The sequence below is a fragment of the Myotis daubentonii genome, chromosome 4, assembly GCF_963259705.1.
Source record: "Myotis daubentonii chromosome 4, mMyoDau2.1, whole genome shotgun sequence".
NCBI lineage: Eukaryota > Metazoa > Chordata > Mammalia > Chiroptera > Vespertilionidae > Myotis > Myotis daubentonii.
In genome coordinates this window covers 28,669,716-28,685,352 of record NC_081843.1, presented here as the reverse complement: position 1 = coordinate 28,685,352, position 15,637 = coordinate 28,669,716, and the positions used below count along the sequence as shown (strand labels likewise).

The following is a 15,637-nucleotide window of genomic DNA, read 5'->3' as shown; positions in this document are numbered from 1 at the left end:
TTCCTTACCAATTCACACAGAAGATGTTGGATACAGAATCCCCAGGTCATTTTTCTATAGTCAGCCTGTCTAGGCCTGGAGCCACAGTAGCACAGGGTAAACATTCAGTAGAGAGTGGCCAAATGAAGGAATAAATGCCTCGAAACTACCAGACAGCTATTTCTAGCTCTAGAAAAACAGAGCTCACTTCTTTTAGTAACTCATTCTAGATCTCACAACTTTCAATATTAAAGTCTTCTTCAGGTGTAATTAAAACTCCATCTGCTGCAATTTAACCCCATTTCTGAAGGTTCTTATTTGTCTAATAAACAAATCCCCTATATACCACTCACTGGTCAGAGCTCAGTTTTTAAATGACCAATTTTCAACAGGACTCAAAGCTTTTTGTGTATACTAGATTTTAAGGATGCTGTGTGAACTTTTTGCAAAGCAACTTGACCAGGCGTGTCAAGAGCTATAAAATGGTTTTCCTCTGACCCAATGGTTCTATTTTGGACAGCCTGACTTAAGGATTTTACTATTAAGACTGCCTGCACAGGCCATGGCTGAGTAGGCTGATTTAACCCCTAGAGTGCCGGGGAGCGCGATTGTGCTCCTTCTGTCTTTCGCCAAAAGTGCCGGAAGCGCTATCGTGCTCCTCCTCCAGTGTCACTATTAGATGCTAGTAGTTCACTCTTTATTGACAGATGGCACCTAAGTGCAGATTACTTATGATGCCGAATGTTTGTAGTTCTAAAATTGACCACTGGCATTTATCTGCCTAATTTTTTATAGGTACTACAATTTTATGAAGTTTACTCAGATTTTGTAGCCCTAAAACTTTGAAATGGCGTCCAGTTCTAAGTCTGCTTTTATTGGTGATGATGATATTGCTAAATATGTCAATTCTTGCTGTGAAGATGATGATTTTGTGGAACGTATTCAAAGTCAACATTATTTTTATTTTAACATTATATGTTTTATTCAATTTTTTCTACTAGTATTTTATAATACAATCAGCAAACAATATACGTCAAAGATGAAAACAAATGTAGTAAAGGTTTCCTTAAGTTTTTGAATATGTAACTTCATTTATTTGCGATTCATAATTTTTTTCCTAAACTGCTGTAAAATCAGCAAAAATGCCTTGGCAATTTTAGCATAGTTCCTAGGATATTGGTTGGCACTCAAAGGGTTAAAGGCAGTGTCCTGGAGTTGAAGGGATGTCACCTTTTGTTTCTGTGTGAGTTAGACACTGGAAACCTTAAAAATAATTATGAAAGAACTAGCTTCATGCTATTCCACTGCAGTCTTATGCAACTTTATAATCAGAACTGGAAACACTGAAATCCTTTTGTAAATGCAAATGTTTCTCTGGTGAGTAATTACCAAGCACTCACCATTTATTTCCAATACTAATGATACTGATATCACTGCCTGTCTGCTTAACCAGAACATGCTGTGGGGAGCGTTTAACAATATTTACTTACTGCAGAAAAAAAATAGCAATCCCCTTTACATTTACAAATCATAGCATGAAAGAAAAAATAAACAACCTAAGAATTATCAGGCTCTTGCTGACTCACTGTTCTCTACCCAAATTCTTCCAACTTCCCTTCTGGGAACTACTACTCCCCTGGAGAGGCAGCCACGAGGCATGATGCAGAGATGAGTCTAGGCTGGATTCCCACCACTTACCAGCCAGCCATCTGACTTTGAACAAATGCCATAGTTCTCCAAGCCTGCTTCTTACCCTGTGAAATGGTAAAGAGGATGATAATAGTACAGGTATCAGGGTCATTTTGAGGACTGAATGAGATAACCCAATGTGTACTCTGATTTCTCCTAATACTCTGAACCTACACACTGGAACTCCCTCTCTCTCCACAACTCAACACACTCATCCTATTCAATCAAATGAACACACTGTTTCCCACGGCCTTTAGGATAAAGCTCACATGCCCCTGACAGAGCGTGACAGGCCTCCAGAATCCTGCCCTTGCCTATCTCACCTCTCCACACATCCCCATCCCCACTCAACTCTACACATACAAAACTATTTAGTTCCCCAAAACATGCTATGCTCCCTAGCACACCATCCCCTCTGCATCTATCTTCCTAACTTTCTAATGTTTCAAACTCTAGCTCTCCTTGAACATCACTCCCACCCTTCAAATTCCTTTCAGCCCTAGAATTAGTCTTCACCTTACTACCAAGGGAAGAAGGTAGAACATCATGGTGGTACACTAGTTGAACCTAACCTAGCCCATTTGAAGGCATCTTATAACAATAACTAGAGGCCTAGTGCACAAAATTTATGCATGGTTAGGGTACCTAGGCCTGGCCAGCAATCAGGGCCGATCAGGGCCTTATGGCTGCCAGCTAGGGCCTTCCTTCATTCTGTGCCGCCCCCTGGTGGTCAGTGCACGTCATAGTGAGCGATCAAACTCCTGGTCTCCTGGTCAAACACCTGAGGGGACACTTTGCATATTAACCATATATATATGGATACCAATATGGATATATATATGGTTATATATACATACACACACACACACACACACACACACACATATATACATACACTAGAGGCCCGGTGCACAAAATTCGTGCACTGGGAGGTAGGGTTCCCTCAGCCCAGCCTGCCCCTCAGTCTGGGAGCCCTCAGTGGATGTCCTACTGATGGCCACAGTCTAGCAGCAGAGGCTCAGAGCAGGCATCCCGTGTGTGTGTGTGTGTGTGTGTGTGTGTGTGTGTCTGCTGGGGGCCTGCCCCCAGCCACATGGTGGAGGCTTGGAGCAGGTGCCCCTCTCTGTTGATCTCTCAGGCTCCTGGCCTCCACTGCATGTTGTACTCTCCCTTGAGCTGTGGCCAGGGTGGGGCCGCCCTTTCCTGCTCTGAGATCACAGCAGCGACCCAGGGGCAGGCGCACACAGGGGCTGGCTGCAGGCCACCCTTGCCTGCTGTGGGATCGCCGCGGCGACCCAGGGGCAGGCACACATGGGGGCTGGCTGCAAGCCGCCCTTGCCTGCTGTGGGATTGTCGAGGCGTCTCCGATCACCGGCTGGAGGGCGGGCAAAGGCAGCCCGGTTCTCCGATCCAGGGCCGGGGGGCAGGGCAGGCGCACACGGGGGCTGGCTGCAAGCTGCCCTTGCCTGCTCTGGGATTACGGCTCTTGCCCTGCCTCCCGGCTCTTGCCTGCCGCCTGGGTTTCCAATCACCGTCCTTCCCCTTTTGCCTCCCATCATTGTGCCTACATATGCAAATTAACCGCCATCTTTGTTGGCAGTTAATTTGCATATCACCCTGATTAGCCAATGGGAAGCATAGCGAAGATACGGTCAATTACCCTTTTTGTCTTTTATTAGATTAGACTAGAGACCTGGTGCACAAAACTCATGCACGGGGGTGTCCCCTCAGCCTAGCCTGCACCCTCTCCAATCCAGGACCACTTGGAGGATGTCCAACTGCCGACAGTCGGACATCCCTCTCACAATCCTGCACCGCAGGCTTCTAATTGCTCACCTGCCTGCCTGGTCGCCCCTAACTGCCCCCCCCCCCCCCCCGCCGGCATGATTGCCCCTCACTGCTTCTGCGTGCCAGCCTGATTGCCCCATGCAGCCTGCTGTTCAGTCATTTGGTCATCCCTCACTAACTCCCCTGCCAGCCTGGTCACCCACGCAGCCTGCCTGTTCAGTCATTTAGTTGTCCCTCACTAACCCCCTACTGGTCGGGTCATAGGCAGCCACTTTATGAGGGTGTGAGGGTCAATTTGCATATTACCTCTTTATTATATAGGATACTAGAGGCCCGGTACACGAAAATTCGTGCAAGAGTAGGCATTCCTTCCCCAACTGCCGACACCGGCTTTCCTCCAGCACCCAGGACCCAGGCTTCCCTCCTCCAGTCAGCTGCAGGCAACTGGGACCCGGGCTTCCCTCCCTCTAGCCAGCCACAGGCACCAGGACCCTGGGCAGCTATGCCCTGGCTGGCCACAGGCACCTGAGGCCCCGGGTGGCTTCGCCCAGGCCCCAGCTTTGTCAGGAAGGACGTCTGGAATGATGTCTGGAAGATGTCTGGTCTATCCGACCTAATTAACATATTACCCTTTTATTAGTATGGATAGTAGAAGATCGTTAATAGCTATCAAGTACATACTGTGTGGCAGTCAAAAGAATAAAGGCTTTAGATGGATGAACTTATTTACTCTTGTAGACTCCGGGAAGGGCTCCTGGTGGCTAACTGGGCTCAAATTTAAAAAGCAGAGCCTAGCAGCAGGGCCTCTCACACAAGCCAATTTCAGCAGTGAGAAGCCTGCACTAAGTTGCCTGCCTTCCATACTGAACTGCCTGCCTGCACTGTGTTCCTGCAGTGTGAGCCAACCTTTATAAAGGAGTTTCTGGAATCATATTTCAACCAATAGACTAAGATTTTCACCATCCAATCAAAGCTGCCCAGCTATATCTCATTAACATCTTCACCAACCAATCAGAGAAATCCATTCTGACCAATCAGGACACTGTTTTGTGAACCAATTAAACAGTGAGGATTTGGAGTCCTCATTTGCATGAGGACAGACCAAGCAGAGACCAGGAGCAGAGACTTCTCTATACATAAGTCAGTTCCTCTCTGATTCTGGTAGCACACTTTCCCTTTCCCCCGAAGACTAAAGACTGTGTTTCCCCACTGGAGCAGAAACACCAAAGACATCTTACAGGACCAGAGAGGGGCAGACCAAGGCAGAGCAGAGTGGGCTAGAGCAGAGCTGTCAGAGAAAGGCCTCACCTAAGGGCCACCTCACAGCTGTGCTGTTCCATAGCTAATGCTGTTCATAATTGAGTTGTATCATGACTGAGCTGTTTGCATTGAATAAAGTTTCCTTCACTACACTCCAAATTGGGGATTCCTGTTGGTGCTGAATTGGTGCCAAAGACCATTGGTGGACAATCTTCATAAAAACTTGAGAAGGCAGTTGCCATTATTATCTCCCACTTTAGAGATGAGGAAAGTGAAGCATAGAGAATGAAATAACTTGCCAACAGACACACAAGCTGAGACAGTGTAACCCCATTAAAGTTAGTATTATTCAAAAAGAGGTCTTATAATAGGAGTACTTTGGAGCTGGAGCTTTAAGTACCAGAGCTTCCTTTATAGCCGTGGTTCTCAACCTTCCTAATGCTGCGACCCTTTAATAAAGTTCCTCATGTTGTGGTGACCCCAGATTTCATTGTTACAAATTGAACATAATTAAAGCATAGTGATTAATCACAAAAACAGTATGTAATTACATATGTGTTTTCCGATGGTCTTAGGCAACCCCTGTGAAAGGGTCGTTTGACCCCCAAAGGGGTCGCGACCCACAGGTTGAGAACCGCTGCTCTATAGTAACAACTCAGGAAATTTAGTGTAATATATAACGATGATCTGGCTAAAAGAGCTCAGGAATATGTGTGAACGAACCCCAAAGGAAGCAGTAATAACATCCATCACTGAATTTAGTATACTACATCTAATATATAATGAAAACACAAGACATATTTGGAAACTCTGCCATAACCAAACAATAATGTAAAACAAAAACTAGTGGCTTATCTTCAAATCATAATGAAGTTGGAAAAAATACATATATTTTATCCAAGATCTAATGGTTTTATAAGAGATTTTTTTAGTCACCTGAAATGTCATAAACCAGCTTCTTTTTAATCTATACTAATGAAAGGGTAATATGCTAATTAGATCAGGAGACCTTCTGGACAAAGCCATGGTGGCGGGGCTGAGGCAGAGGCAATTAGGGGCCTTCAGGACAGGAGGGGAGGGCAGTTGGGGGCGATCAGGCAGGCAGGCAGGCAGGTGAGTGGTTAGGAGCCAGCAGTTCCAGATTGCAAGAGGGCAGTTGGACATCTCCTGAGGGTTCCCAGATTGGAGAGGGTGCAGGCCAGGCTGAGGGACACACACCTCTGCCCCGTGCACGAATTTCGTGCACCAGGCCACTAGTATATTTTTATTGATTTCAGAGAGGAAGGGAGAGAGATAAAAATATCAATGATGACAGAGAATCACTGATCGGCCTCCTGCATGCCCCACACAGGGAAGCCTGCAACCTGGGTGCGTGCCCTGACCAGGAATCAAACCCGTGACCTCCTGGTTCATAGGTCAAAGTGCAATGACTGAGCCATGCCGGCTGGGCTAACCCAACTTCTTAAAGTTCACAAAGTTCAAAATCATTTCATTTCAAACAATAGTTTACATGACTATCCAAATTTTTCTTTAGTACTTTTCTTCAGTGCCCTCTAATGGACATAAGATAAATAAGCAAAGAAAAAATGAACCCACATATTATTCCAAACTCTTAATGTTTACATGAAATTTGCTGAGATTAGATATTAAGTGTTCTCAAGACACACACAAACAAGGTAACTATGTGAGGTAATGGATGTGACAATCATTTCACAATGTATACATATATCAAATCATCACATTATAATCTTATCAAAAATCATGCTGTACAACCTAAATATGTACATTTTTTATTTGTCAATTATGCCTCAATAGAGTTGGGGGGGAAATTATTCCAAATTCTTCCTTCACTACAAATAAAGCTTTAAATATCTTTTCTAAATCCAGAAATCCATCTATATCAGTTATCTCATGCACTGAAATCTATTCTATCTTAAGACAGTTTTACCACTGAAAATTGCTGAGTTTTTTCATCAAGGGCCATAATATTATACATTTGTTTTGATCTAATATATCAACTTTGGAAAAATATAACCTAAGAAAATATCAATATATTTTTAAAAGTAAAAATGGTCTAGACCCATGCTAGTTATAACAGCAGAAAACCTGAAACAGACTAACTAATCTACTCTAGAAAAACATATACTAGTAAGCCAAGTTAAAATGTGTAAGCAAACTTACTGCTCATTCTAACATCTGTCAGGCTTTTAGAGATTTGACGCATTTTCACATTAATGATATGGATACACCTTATGTTTCACAACTGCACAACAATACTGTATTTTATGGATATACCATGCTTTTTTCAATCAATATCAGACAGTTGTTTGGTATATATGCTGTGAAGCATAACCTTGTGAAGATGCTGTTTTGCATTTGTGAAGATTTATCTTCAAGGCAAATTCATACACTGGATCATGGGTAAATGTGTGTAAATTTGGTCAAGACTGCCAGAGGGCACTCCATACATGTTATATGATTCTGGACCCCCTTTGGCAAGGTGTGAGTGACTATTTCCCCAGAGCCTCACCATTGTGTATGCTGCCCAATTTTTGAATTCTTGTTATTTTGCAAGGTGAGAAATGTAGGTCACTGCAGTTTAAATTTGAGCACTTTTCATATGTTTTTTAAGTCCATTTGTACAGCTTTTTCTGAGACTTACCTATTCATGTTTTTGCCATTTTTTCTATTAGGTTTAGGTCTTTTTTTTAATTAAAATATTTTCCCTCACTTTATCATTTGTCTTTTGATTTTGTTTATAGCCATATAAATCTTTATAAAAAATCACTGGTAAATTCAATCTTTGATAGTTTCTGGATTTTGAATATTGAAAACCTTTCTCTAAATTAAAAAATAGAGCATCTAATTCTACTATTTACATATTTTTTCAACATTTAGATCTCTGACCCAATTAGAGTCAAATACCTGTACGTGATGTATGTCTAAGTACAGACCCAGTTTCATCTTTTCACAACTAGTATCTAGTTGTCAACATCATTTATTTTAAAAGTATATTTCACACTAGAGAAAAGAGATGCCACCTTTATCATATAAGCAATTTCTGTATATACCTGGGTCTATTCCTAGAATTTTACTCTTCCCTTGGTCTGTCTGTCTCACCAGGAGATAGTACCAGATGTCTTGTAGTAAGATGCAATATGATAGATCTGGCCTTTCTCATTACTACTTTTCCCACAAGGTTTTCCTAGCTATTCTTGTATGTTTATTTTTCCACATGAATCAACCAGTCTAACTCCAGAAAAAAAATTTATTGAAATTTTTAATGAATTGCATCATACCTATGTATGTATTAACTTAAAAGAACTGACATCTTTGCAGTACTGAGTCATCATACCCAAAAACAAGATGTATTTCCATTTGTTCAAGGCACTGCCATAATTTTCAGAAATGTTTTAAAGTTTTCCTCACATAGATTTAGGGTATTTTTTTTTAATGTATTTCTATGTAGTCATTTATTTTTTATGTGGTCTTTCCTTCCATGACAAGTTCTAACTGGTTATTGTTTGGAAATACAAAAACTTTTTACTTTTTACCTATGATATCCTGCTACCTTATTAAATCTCTTCATTTGAGTTTATATTAATTTTATGATTGATTTTCTTGGATTTTTCCATAGTTTTACTTATTTTGTTACTAACACACGCACTTGATACATTTTTAGTTTAGAATATTCTTATTTCCCAAAACTCACACATAAATGGAGATTTTATATTTTTATATAATTGTATATTTTATGTTATTTCAATTTTAGATCACTGGAATCTGCCCAAAATCCTACATTCTCGCATGCGTTTAGTCACTGAGACAACGACAATTCACACCAACATTTCCTAGATTCTTCGGGCCTCCACCCACACTGATCTCAACACCTGCAGACTGAGCTGCCATCATTCCTAAGCTCAACATGCTCAGTCTGCAAAACAGGAAAGCAACTTTACACAAGAGCTCTACCTGAAATCCTAACACTAATCAATCTTACCATGAAGTCATCCTGTCACCTTCAGCTACCCAATGAATGAAATCCCCCCTACCATCTAGCCTTTCCTCAGTTCTTGTCCGAAAAGTCTTCTGCCTATCCTACTACGAACTCATTTTCACAGGGCCAAAAGGGAAGACTTTCACAGAGTTCATGTAAAAGTAGCAAAAAAGTATAAAACTGTCAAGACAGGAGGCAAATAAATAAAACTGTCCAATTATGAGCTCAGGTGGACTATACAGCAATACAGAATGCTAGATATTAATCCACTGGAGGATCCCAGTTCATTATTTCCCAAAATTACAGTACCTTTTCTTTCTTGCCATGATTCATAATGTTGCCGAGGTCCTCAACATCAACCACAGAAGTTAGACTCTGGTGGTCCTCAGTACCAGACTCTTCCTCACTGGAACTCTCAAAGGGCTCCTCCTCCTGGAACATCAATGCTTTAGAAATATATTGCTCAAAGTAGCAAACCATCTACTATCCCCTCCCAAATTCTGAGGTCACTGGATGGATATCAAATATTTTTGGCTAGAGGTCAGCAAACTATGACCCACAGGCCAAATCCAGCCAGCCTCCAGTCAAATCTGAAGGTGCCCATCATTTACATAGTAACTATGGATACTTTCTTGATATAACAGCAGAACTAATAGTTGCAAAAGAAACTAGATGGCCCACAAATACTTGTACATGAATGTCATAGCAGCATTATTCCCAATAGCCAAAAAGAAGAAATAATCAAAATGTCCATCAACAGATAAATGGATCAATAAAATGTGATCTATCCATACAATGAAATATTATTCAGCCATTAAAAAGAAATGATGTACTGATCCATGTATAACATGGATGAATCTCCAAAACATTATATTAAGTAAAAGAAGCAAGACAAAAAGAGGTCATATATTATATTATTCCATTTGTATAAAATATCCAGAATAAGTAAGTCTATAGAGACAGAAAGCAAATTGGAGGTTGTCAGAGCTAGGGGAAAGCGGGGGAAGAGTGCCCGCTTCATGGTTTGCTTCTGAAATAATGAGAAGGTATTGAAACTTGATATAGGTAGTGGTTGCACAAAATTGTGAATGTACTAAATACCACTGGATTATAGACTTCAAAATGATAATTTTGTTATGTGAATTTTACCTCAGTACTTTAAAAAATTTTTAAATATATTCAAAGCGAATTATAGGGGAAAATAAGCAAAAAGTCTGGCTAGAAAAAGAGAACAGAAAAATGAAACAGCAGCTGAAAGACAGAACAAAGGAAAGATTTGTTTTTTACTTCTCTTTGTTTAAACATAGATGATTCCAAAGCATGTTTATATATTTACTAGAGGCCCGGTGCACGAAAATTCATGCACTGGGGGGAGTGGGGGGTCCCCTCAGCCCGGCCTGCCCCCTCTCACAGTCTGGGAGCTCTCAGGGAATATCCTACTGAGACTTAGGCCTGCTCCCCTCTGGCCTCTCTCTGCAGGAGGCGATCGGCCAATCAGGGGAAGGCGCCATCCCCATCACCCCGCTGCTGCTGCCAATGCCGGCTGCCGGCCCTCCTCAGCCCTCGTAGCCGCTGCAGCTTTGTCCAGAAGGACTCTGGAAGACGTCTGGTCTATCCAGTCTAATTAGCATATTACCCTTTTATTAGTATAGATGGGAACGATCTAGTAGAGAGGAAAAGATTAACAATTCAGGAGAGAGAAATGCAATGAACAAAGGAACCAAAGTCCTTGATTCCAGAGCATGCATAGAAAGTGGTCTTTGAAAAACCCAGATACTTGTCTTCTGGGACAGAAAAGATGGTGAAGATTTGTAGGTGGGGCAGGGGCTCTAAGAGAATTCTTCTCTAATGGCTCCATCTGAGAGCTAGAGGAAGGGGTAACGAGAAAGAGGTATTAAACAGTCATCTTGGAGAGTGAGAAAGGGAACTTACAAGAGAATGCAGGAGACTGTTGGGAAGTTCTTAAATCATACTTGAATCTGTGGTCATGAATCTGTGGTCAAACAGCAAGCAGCAGGCAATGGAGAAGGCACACAGCAGGTTTCACATGGCTTGGAGTTCAGCCAATTGTGTTGTAAAAATGGAGTGGAAGGCAAGGCAACTGAAGATGTTTATAAAATAAGTATAAAATCTAAATTGGGTAAGGACAGAAGTGAAACAAGCATTCTTCACTATCCAGTGAAAAATGTATAGGATCAAAAGAATTTTAAAGTAGGAGCACCGGAAAGAGGTTAGAGTTTGGGTCACAAGAACATGTAATTTCAGAGGTGACCACGGGAGTGAGAGGCCACAGTCAGTGAGAAGCCACGAATAGGCCAGGTTGTTAGAGAAATCATCAACATGCATGACTAGCCACTAAGAATAATGATAGGAACAGTGTGGAGAGTAAGACAATGAGTGTCAGAATGTGAAGTTGTTACTGAATGACACAAGTGACAGGTGGCCAATGCACAACAGCTGTGAGACAGCCTAAAGACATGGCCTTCAGTGAACTTGGGGTATCTGAAGAAAGAGAAATTTTTAGAATGTAAGGGATGAAAGAGATGAATCTAGGATGACTTACAGCCTTTAAGTTAGAGTGACTAATAGTCATTAAATAAGAGCAGTCAGTAGGAATATGTGGTTTGATGATAAAAAAGATAAGAGCTCAGGCCGGGACATATTTAATTTCTCGGGGCCTCTGTTTCCTAGCCTGCAAATTGTGGTAGAAATCTATTTGACTCCAGCAATGCAACCATTACAGAAGAGATACCAGAAAGCATCCAGCACAACACTCTGTAAGACCACACTCTCTAAAACACCCCCACACGGGTTTCAGACCTTCCTTCCAACCAGTAGCCAAATAAATAGTTTCTCAGGGCAAAGGTGAGGTTTAGCATCTCCAAACACAGGAGGAAATCAGAGAGACATGGACACACAGGATACACACCTCAGGGTCTCTCTGATGCAATCCATCCTGAGTATGAGATCCTAGCTCCATTTCCTCTGAGCTACGCTGATGAGATTCACATTTGCCTTTCTTGCAACTGCCATCACAGGATTTCTTCTCTCCTTTACAAAGCACCTGGAGCTGGGAGATGAACTTGGTCTTCCAAGCTCTGAAGTCGGCTTCAATGCTGCCATGTTTGCTTTTAACGACATTGCAGTCACCCTCCCCTCGAGTCATCACGCGATGAGCACCGAGCATCCAGAGCCACTTATCAACATTCTTGCCAACCTGCAAGAAAAATGGATGAGCTAAAAACACAATATAAATCAGCCTGCAGTACCTGTGGGACCCCTGCTGCTGCTGGGAAGAGGGAACTGCTTAGCCAAAGGCTCCGGCCCCTCTGTCCCCAGCCACAACCCACAAGGGCACTAGGGCTGCAGTTGATACATTATAAGATTCTGCAAAAGGTTGGTTTTTTTTTTAACAAAGGGACAAATCTTTTTAGTAAACTAAGATTTAATGCCTTAAAAATAATTGAAAACCACTATTCTAAATAATGTCAGAATAAAATATCTAATTAGCAAAACAAATTTGTTCCAAAATGTAACAAAGTCTATGGGGCAAAAGCCCATTTAATAACAACGTGCACATGGAGTCCATTTAGCAAGACTCATAATTTCATAAACTGAGAAATTTATTGTATTGCAATATGAAGCAATGAGGCTGAGGAACAGGGGCTATCAGGCACAGATAAGAGTTTAAAAGCTTAACAGACTTCCTCAGTGGCAAGGCAGTAAACAAAATATTTACATATCTGAATTGTATCATTCTTTGTCTAATTCCTTTGAAAATATGGAGTAAATATACATCTTGATGTAATAATTCCATCCACAAGGTCCTGCCTGGGGACAGAAGGCTGAACTCAAAGCCTACGAATCCAGGCCCCTAAGACACTAGATAATAACAGGTATATTCATTTATTTCATTAAGTAAAAATGTATTCAATAAAAATTTACTGAGCCGCCAAAACCGGTTTGGCTCAGTGGATAGAGCGTTGGCCTGCGGACTGAAAGGTCCCAGGTTCGATTCCGGTCAAGGGCATGTACCTGGGTTACGGGCACATCCCCCGTGGAGGGTGTGCAGGAGGCAGCTGATCGATGTTTCTAACTCTCTATCTCTCTCCCTTCCTCTCTGTAAAAAATCAATAAAATATATTAAAAAAAAAAATTTACTGAGCCTATACACCAGGATTGGATACGTATGTGTAGCAATTCCCAGATTTAAAGAATAACACAATAAGTTTATTAAGTACCAAAGTTTGTGGATTTCACATGCACACACATATGTGTATGTATGTGTTAAACTTTTTTAATAAAGAGAATTTATCCTTATAATTCAACATAGATATCTACCTTGTACCTACCTTATTGAAGTGGCTCGCATAGGCAGAATTTCCCAGGCCAAACACCGCATATCTCATACCCTTCAGGTAAGTTTTGCCAAATCGAAAATCATTGGATGCTTCCTCTAACCATTTGCAGAACCACTCTGCACTCTCAGTTGGTCGGCCATCAGTATATGTAGCAACCAGAAAGGCACAAACATTTTTACTAGTAACCTAACCAAGAAAGTAATTATTTCAGAAAAACATTCAAGAAGAAAAACTTCTTTTAAGTGTTGACATTCTTATCATACTAATTTCTGAGGACAAAGGGTGCTTTCATAAACAATCCTTTTCAAAGGTGAAGGAAAACACAGCAAGGACACCTTGTACAGGAGGAAAACCCAGTCCTTTGCCAATATACCTCCTGCTGCCCTTCATCATTTACTCCATTCCATTTCTTAGACTCTCAATTCCAATCATATCCAATTTGTCATATTGGAAACAAACTATGAGTCAGTCAGAAAAATACACTAAGATCTCTAAAAAATTATCTGAAAAATTAAAGCAATAAAACTTTTTAAACATAAACTTGGCACCATCATCTACATAGGGAAACAAAATACACGCTAGTCAAAGTACTTCATCTGCTTGAATGTCTCTTTTAACAGTTCCAAGTCATAAAGTTACAAGTAACCCCTTACAATTATTAAGTATCAAATTTGCTAATAATTTTTCACATATAATTTAGCACAGATTTGAGCTCACTCATTTGCACTACAGTGTTTTCGGGGGGTGGGGGGGGACCAATGGACAATTACAGTTAGAAGTTTACACACTAAGAAGGGACTGGCAACCTATAGCCTACAGGCCCAATCCAACTTGCTACCTGTTTTTGTCAATAAAGTTTTACTGGAACCCAGCCATTCTCATTCGTTTACATATTGTCTATGGCTGACTTGTGCCTCAGAGGCAGACCTGAGGCTGCATGGCCCACAAAGCTGAAGATGTTTACTATCTAGCTCTCTAGAGAGAAAGTCTGTCCACCCGCGCTGTAAGTGCTTCTCTGACCCTAGCTGCTTCAGAACCGTCTTGGGCACCTGCTAACACAGTCCCCACAGCCAGACTCTGGGTCAGCAGGACTGGGCTAGGACCTGAGAATGTGCATTTCTAACATGTCCCCAGCTGATACTGCTGGTTCAAGGGCCACATTTTGAGAACAACTACTATAAGGCAAACTTCCCTAACTGGGTAGGACTGGAGGAGAGAGAGGGGCATTTCTCAGATGAAGAAATTAAACTCACATAAACATTAAGTAATGTAGGAAGGTACACAACTAGTAAGAGGTTTCTCTAACTCTAAAGCCCATACTTCTTCTGCTACCCAAGGGGCTCCTGGCCTTTCAGGAGGCTTACACATGGCTCCCATGCATGGCACAGTGCCAGCAATAACAAGACTCCTTGATTATGAGATTCGAAGCAGGAGGGCATTGGGAACTTCAAACCACCCAGCTCCTCCACCTTTACCCCCGCCCCAGGAGAGTCTAACACACCAGGGGAACAGGCTCCACGCCACTTCAGAATCAGCACATGACACCACACATTCAACACCTCTGACTCACACCAAAAGCTCAACCAACTGAAATCTCTTAGAATGAAAATTAGATTGATTCTGAAGATTCTATTTATCTCAGAACACAGGTCAATTAAATGTGAGTTTTGACTGAGGAAAACATAAAACAATTACCAACCTCTTCTACTAGATTATCATCTGGATCATATTCTTTCAGATTAATAACTGCCACAGGCAGATATAGGGAGGTAACAGCTTCAGCAAGAATTGTTGCAAATTCCTAATAGGGGAAAAAGAAATCAGTCTTCAGTAAGCTAAATAAACAAAATACTGTCTTCATTTACCCCTGTCGGCAAGGGAATAAGCCATTTCTCATGAAAAACTTTTCCAGCGACTGACATTTGTCATCAAAAACACAAATACCGCCTGGCTGGTGTGGTTCAGTGGTTGGGCATGGACCTATAAGCTATGAGGTTACGGTTCGATTCCCAGTTAGGGCACATGCCTGAGTTGTGGGCTCAATCCCCAGTGTGGGGCATGCAGGAGTCAGCCAATCAATAATTTTCTCTCATCATTGATGTTTCTATTTCTCTCTCCCTTTCTCTTCCTCTTTCTGAAATCAATAAAAATATACTTTTTTTTTCATCTAACCCTTTACAGAAAAAGTTTGCCAAACTCTATCTAGTAGAATTTAAAGCTCTAGTAACAAGATCCCTTAGACAGCAAAGTGAGTGCAGAGAGAGAAAGACAGTCTCAAGGGCTCTGTACCCTGAGACACTCCTATCTTTACAGACAGGTCAAGGAGATGGGGAGAAATCAGCAAATAGTGAGGAAGACCAGCCCCAGCAAAGTAGGAGGAGAACCTAGAGAACAATGTCCTGAAAGTTGAAGGAAGAAAGCACTTTAAGAAGAAAGAAGTGGTCAAGCAGCTAATAGGTCAAGTAAGATGAAAACTGAGAATTAATTAGCAAAATGGAAATCACAGGGAGCACGTTGGGGCATGCAAGCCTAACTGAAGTGGTTCAAGAAAAACAGGAGCAGA

At 41.6% G+C, this 15,637-nt stretch overlaps 1 protein-coding gene across 6 annotated transcripts in view; it reads right to left on the bottom strand.

The window, feature by feature from the left end:
• The window catches only part of LOC132233155 (S-adenosyl-L-methionine-dependent tRNA 4-demethylwyosine synthase TYW1), a 119,181-nt gene that overhangs the window by 98,760 nt on the left and 4,784 nt on the right, over positions 1–15,637 (bottom strand). For 4 of the 6 annotated variants that reach the window (XM_059693371.1, XM_059693366.1, XM_059693367.1 and 1 more), the window contains exons 4-7: positions 14,774–14,875; positions 13,066–13,260; positions 11,643–11,930; positions 9,023–9,145 (exon numbers count right to left, since the gene is read on the bottom strand). In XM_059693371.1, coding sequence (XP_059549354.1) covers positions 9,023–9,145; positions 11,643–11,930; positions 13,066–13,260; positions 14,774–14,875 — 708 coding nt within the window. Of the gene's footprint in view, positions 1–985; positions 1,734–9,022; positions 9,146–11,642; positions 11,931–13,065; positions 13,261–14,773; positions 14,876–15,637 lie in introns of those variants that run through there. The other 2 variants (XM_059693372.1, XM_059693368.1) reach the window with 2 other exon arrangements.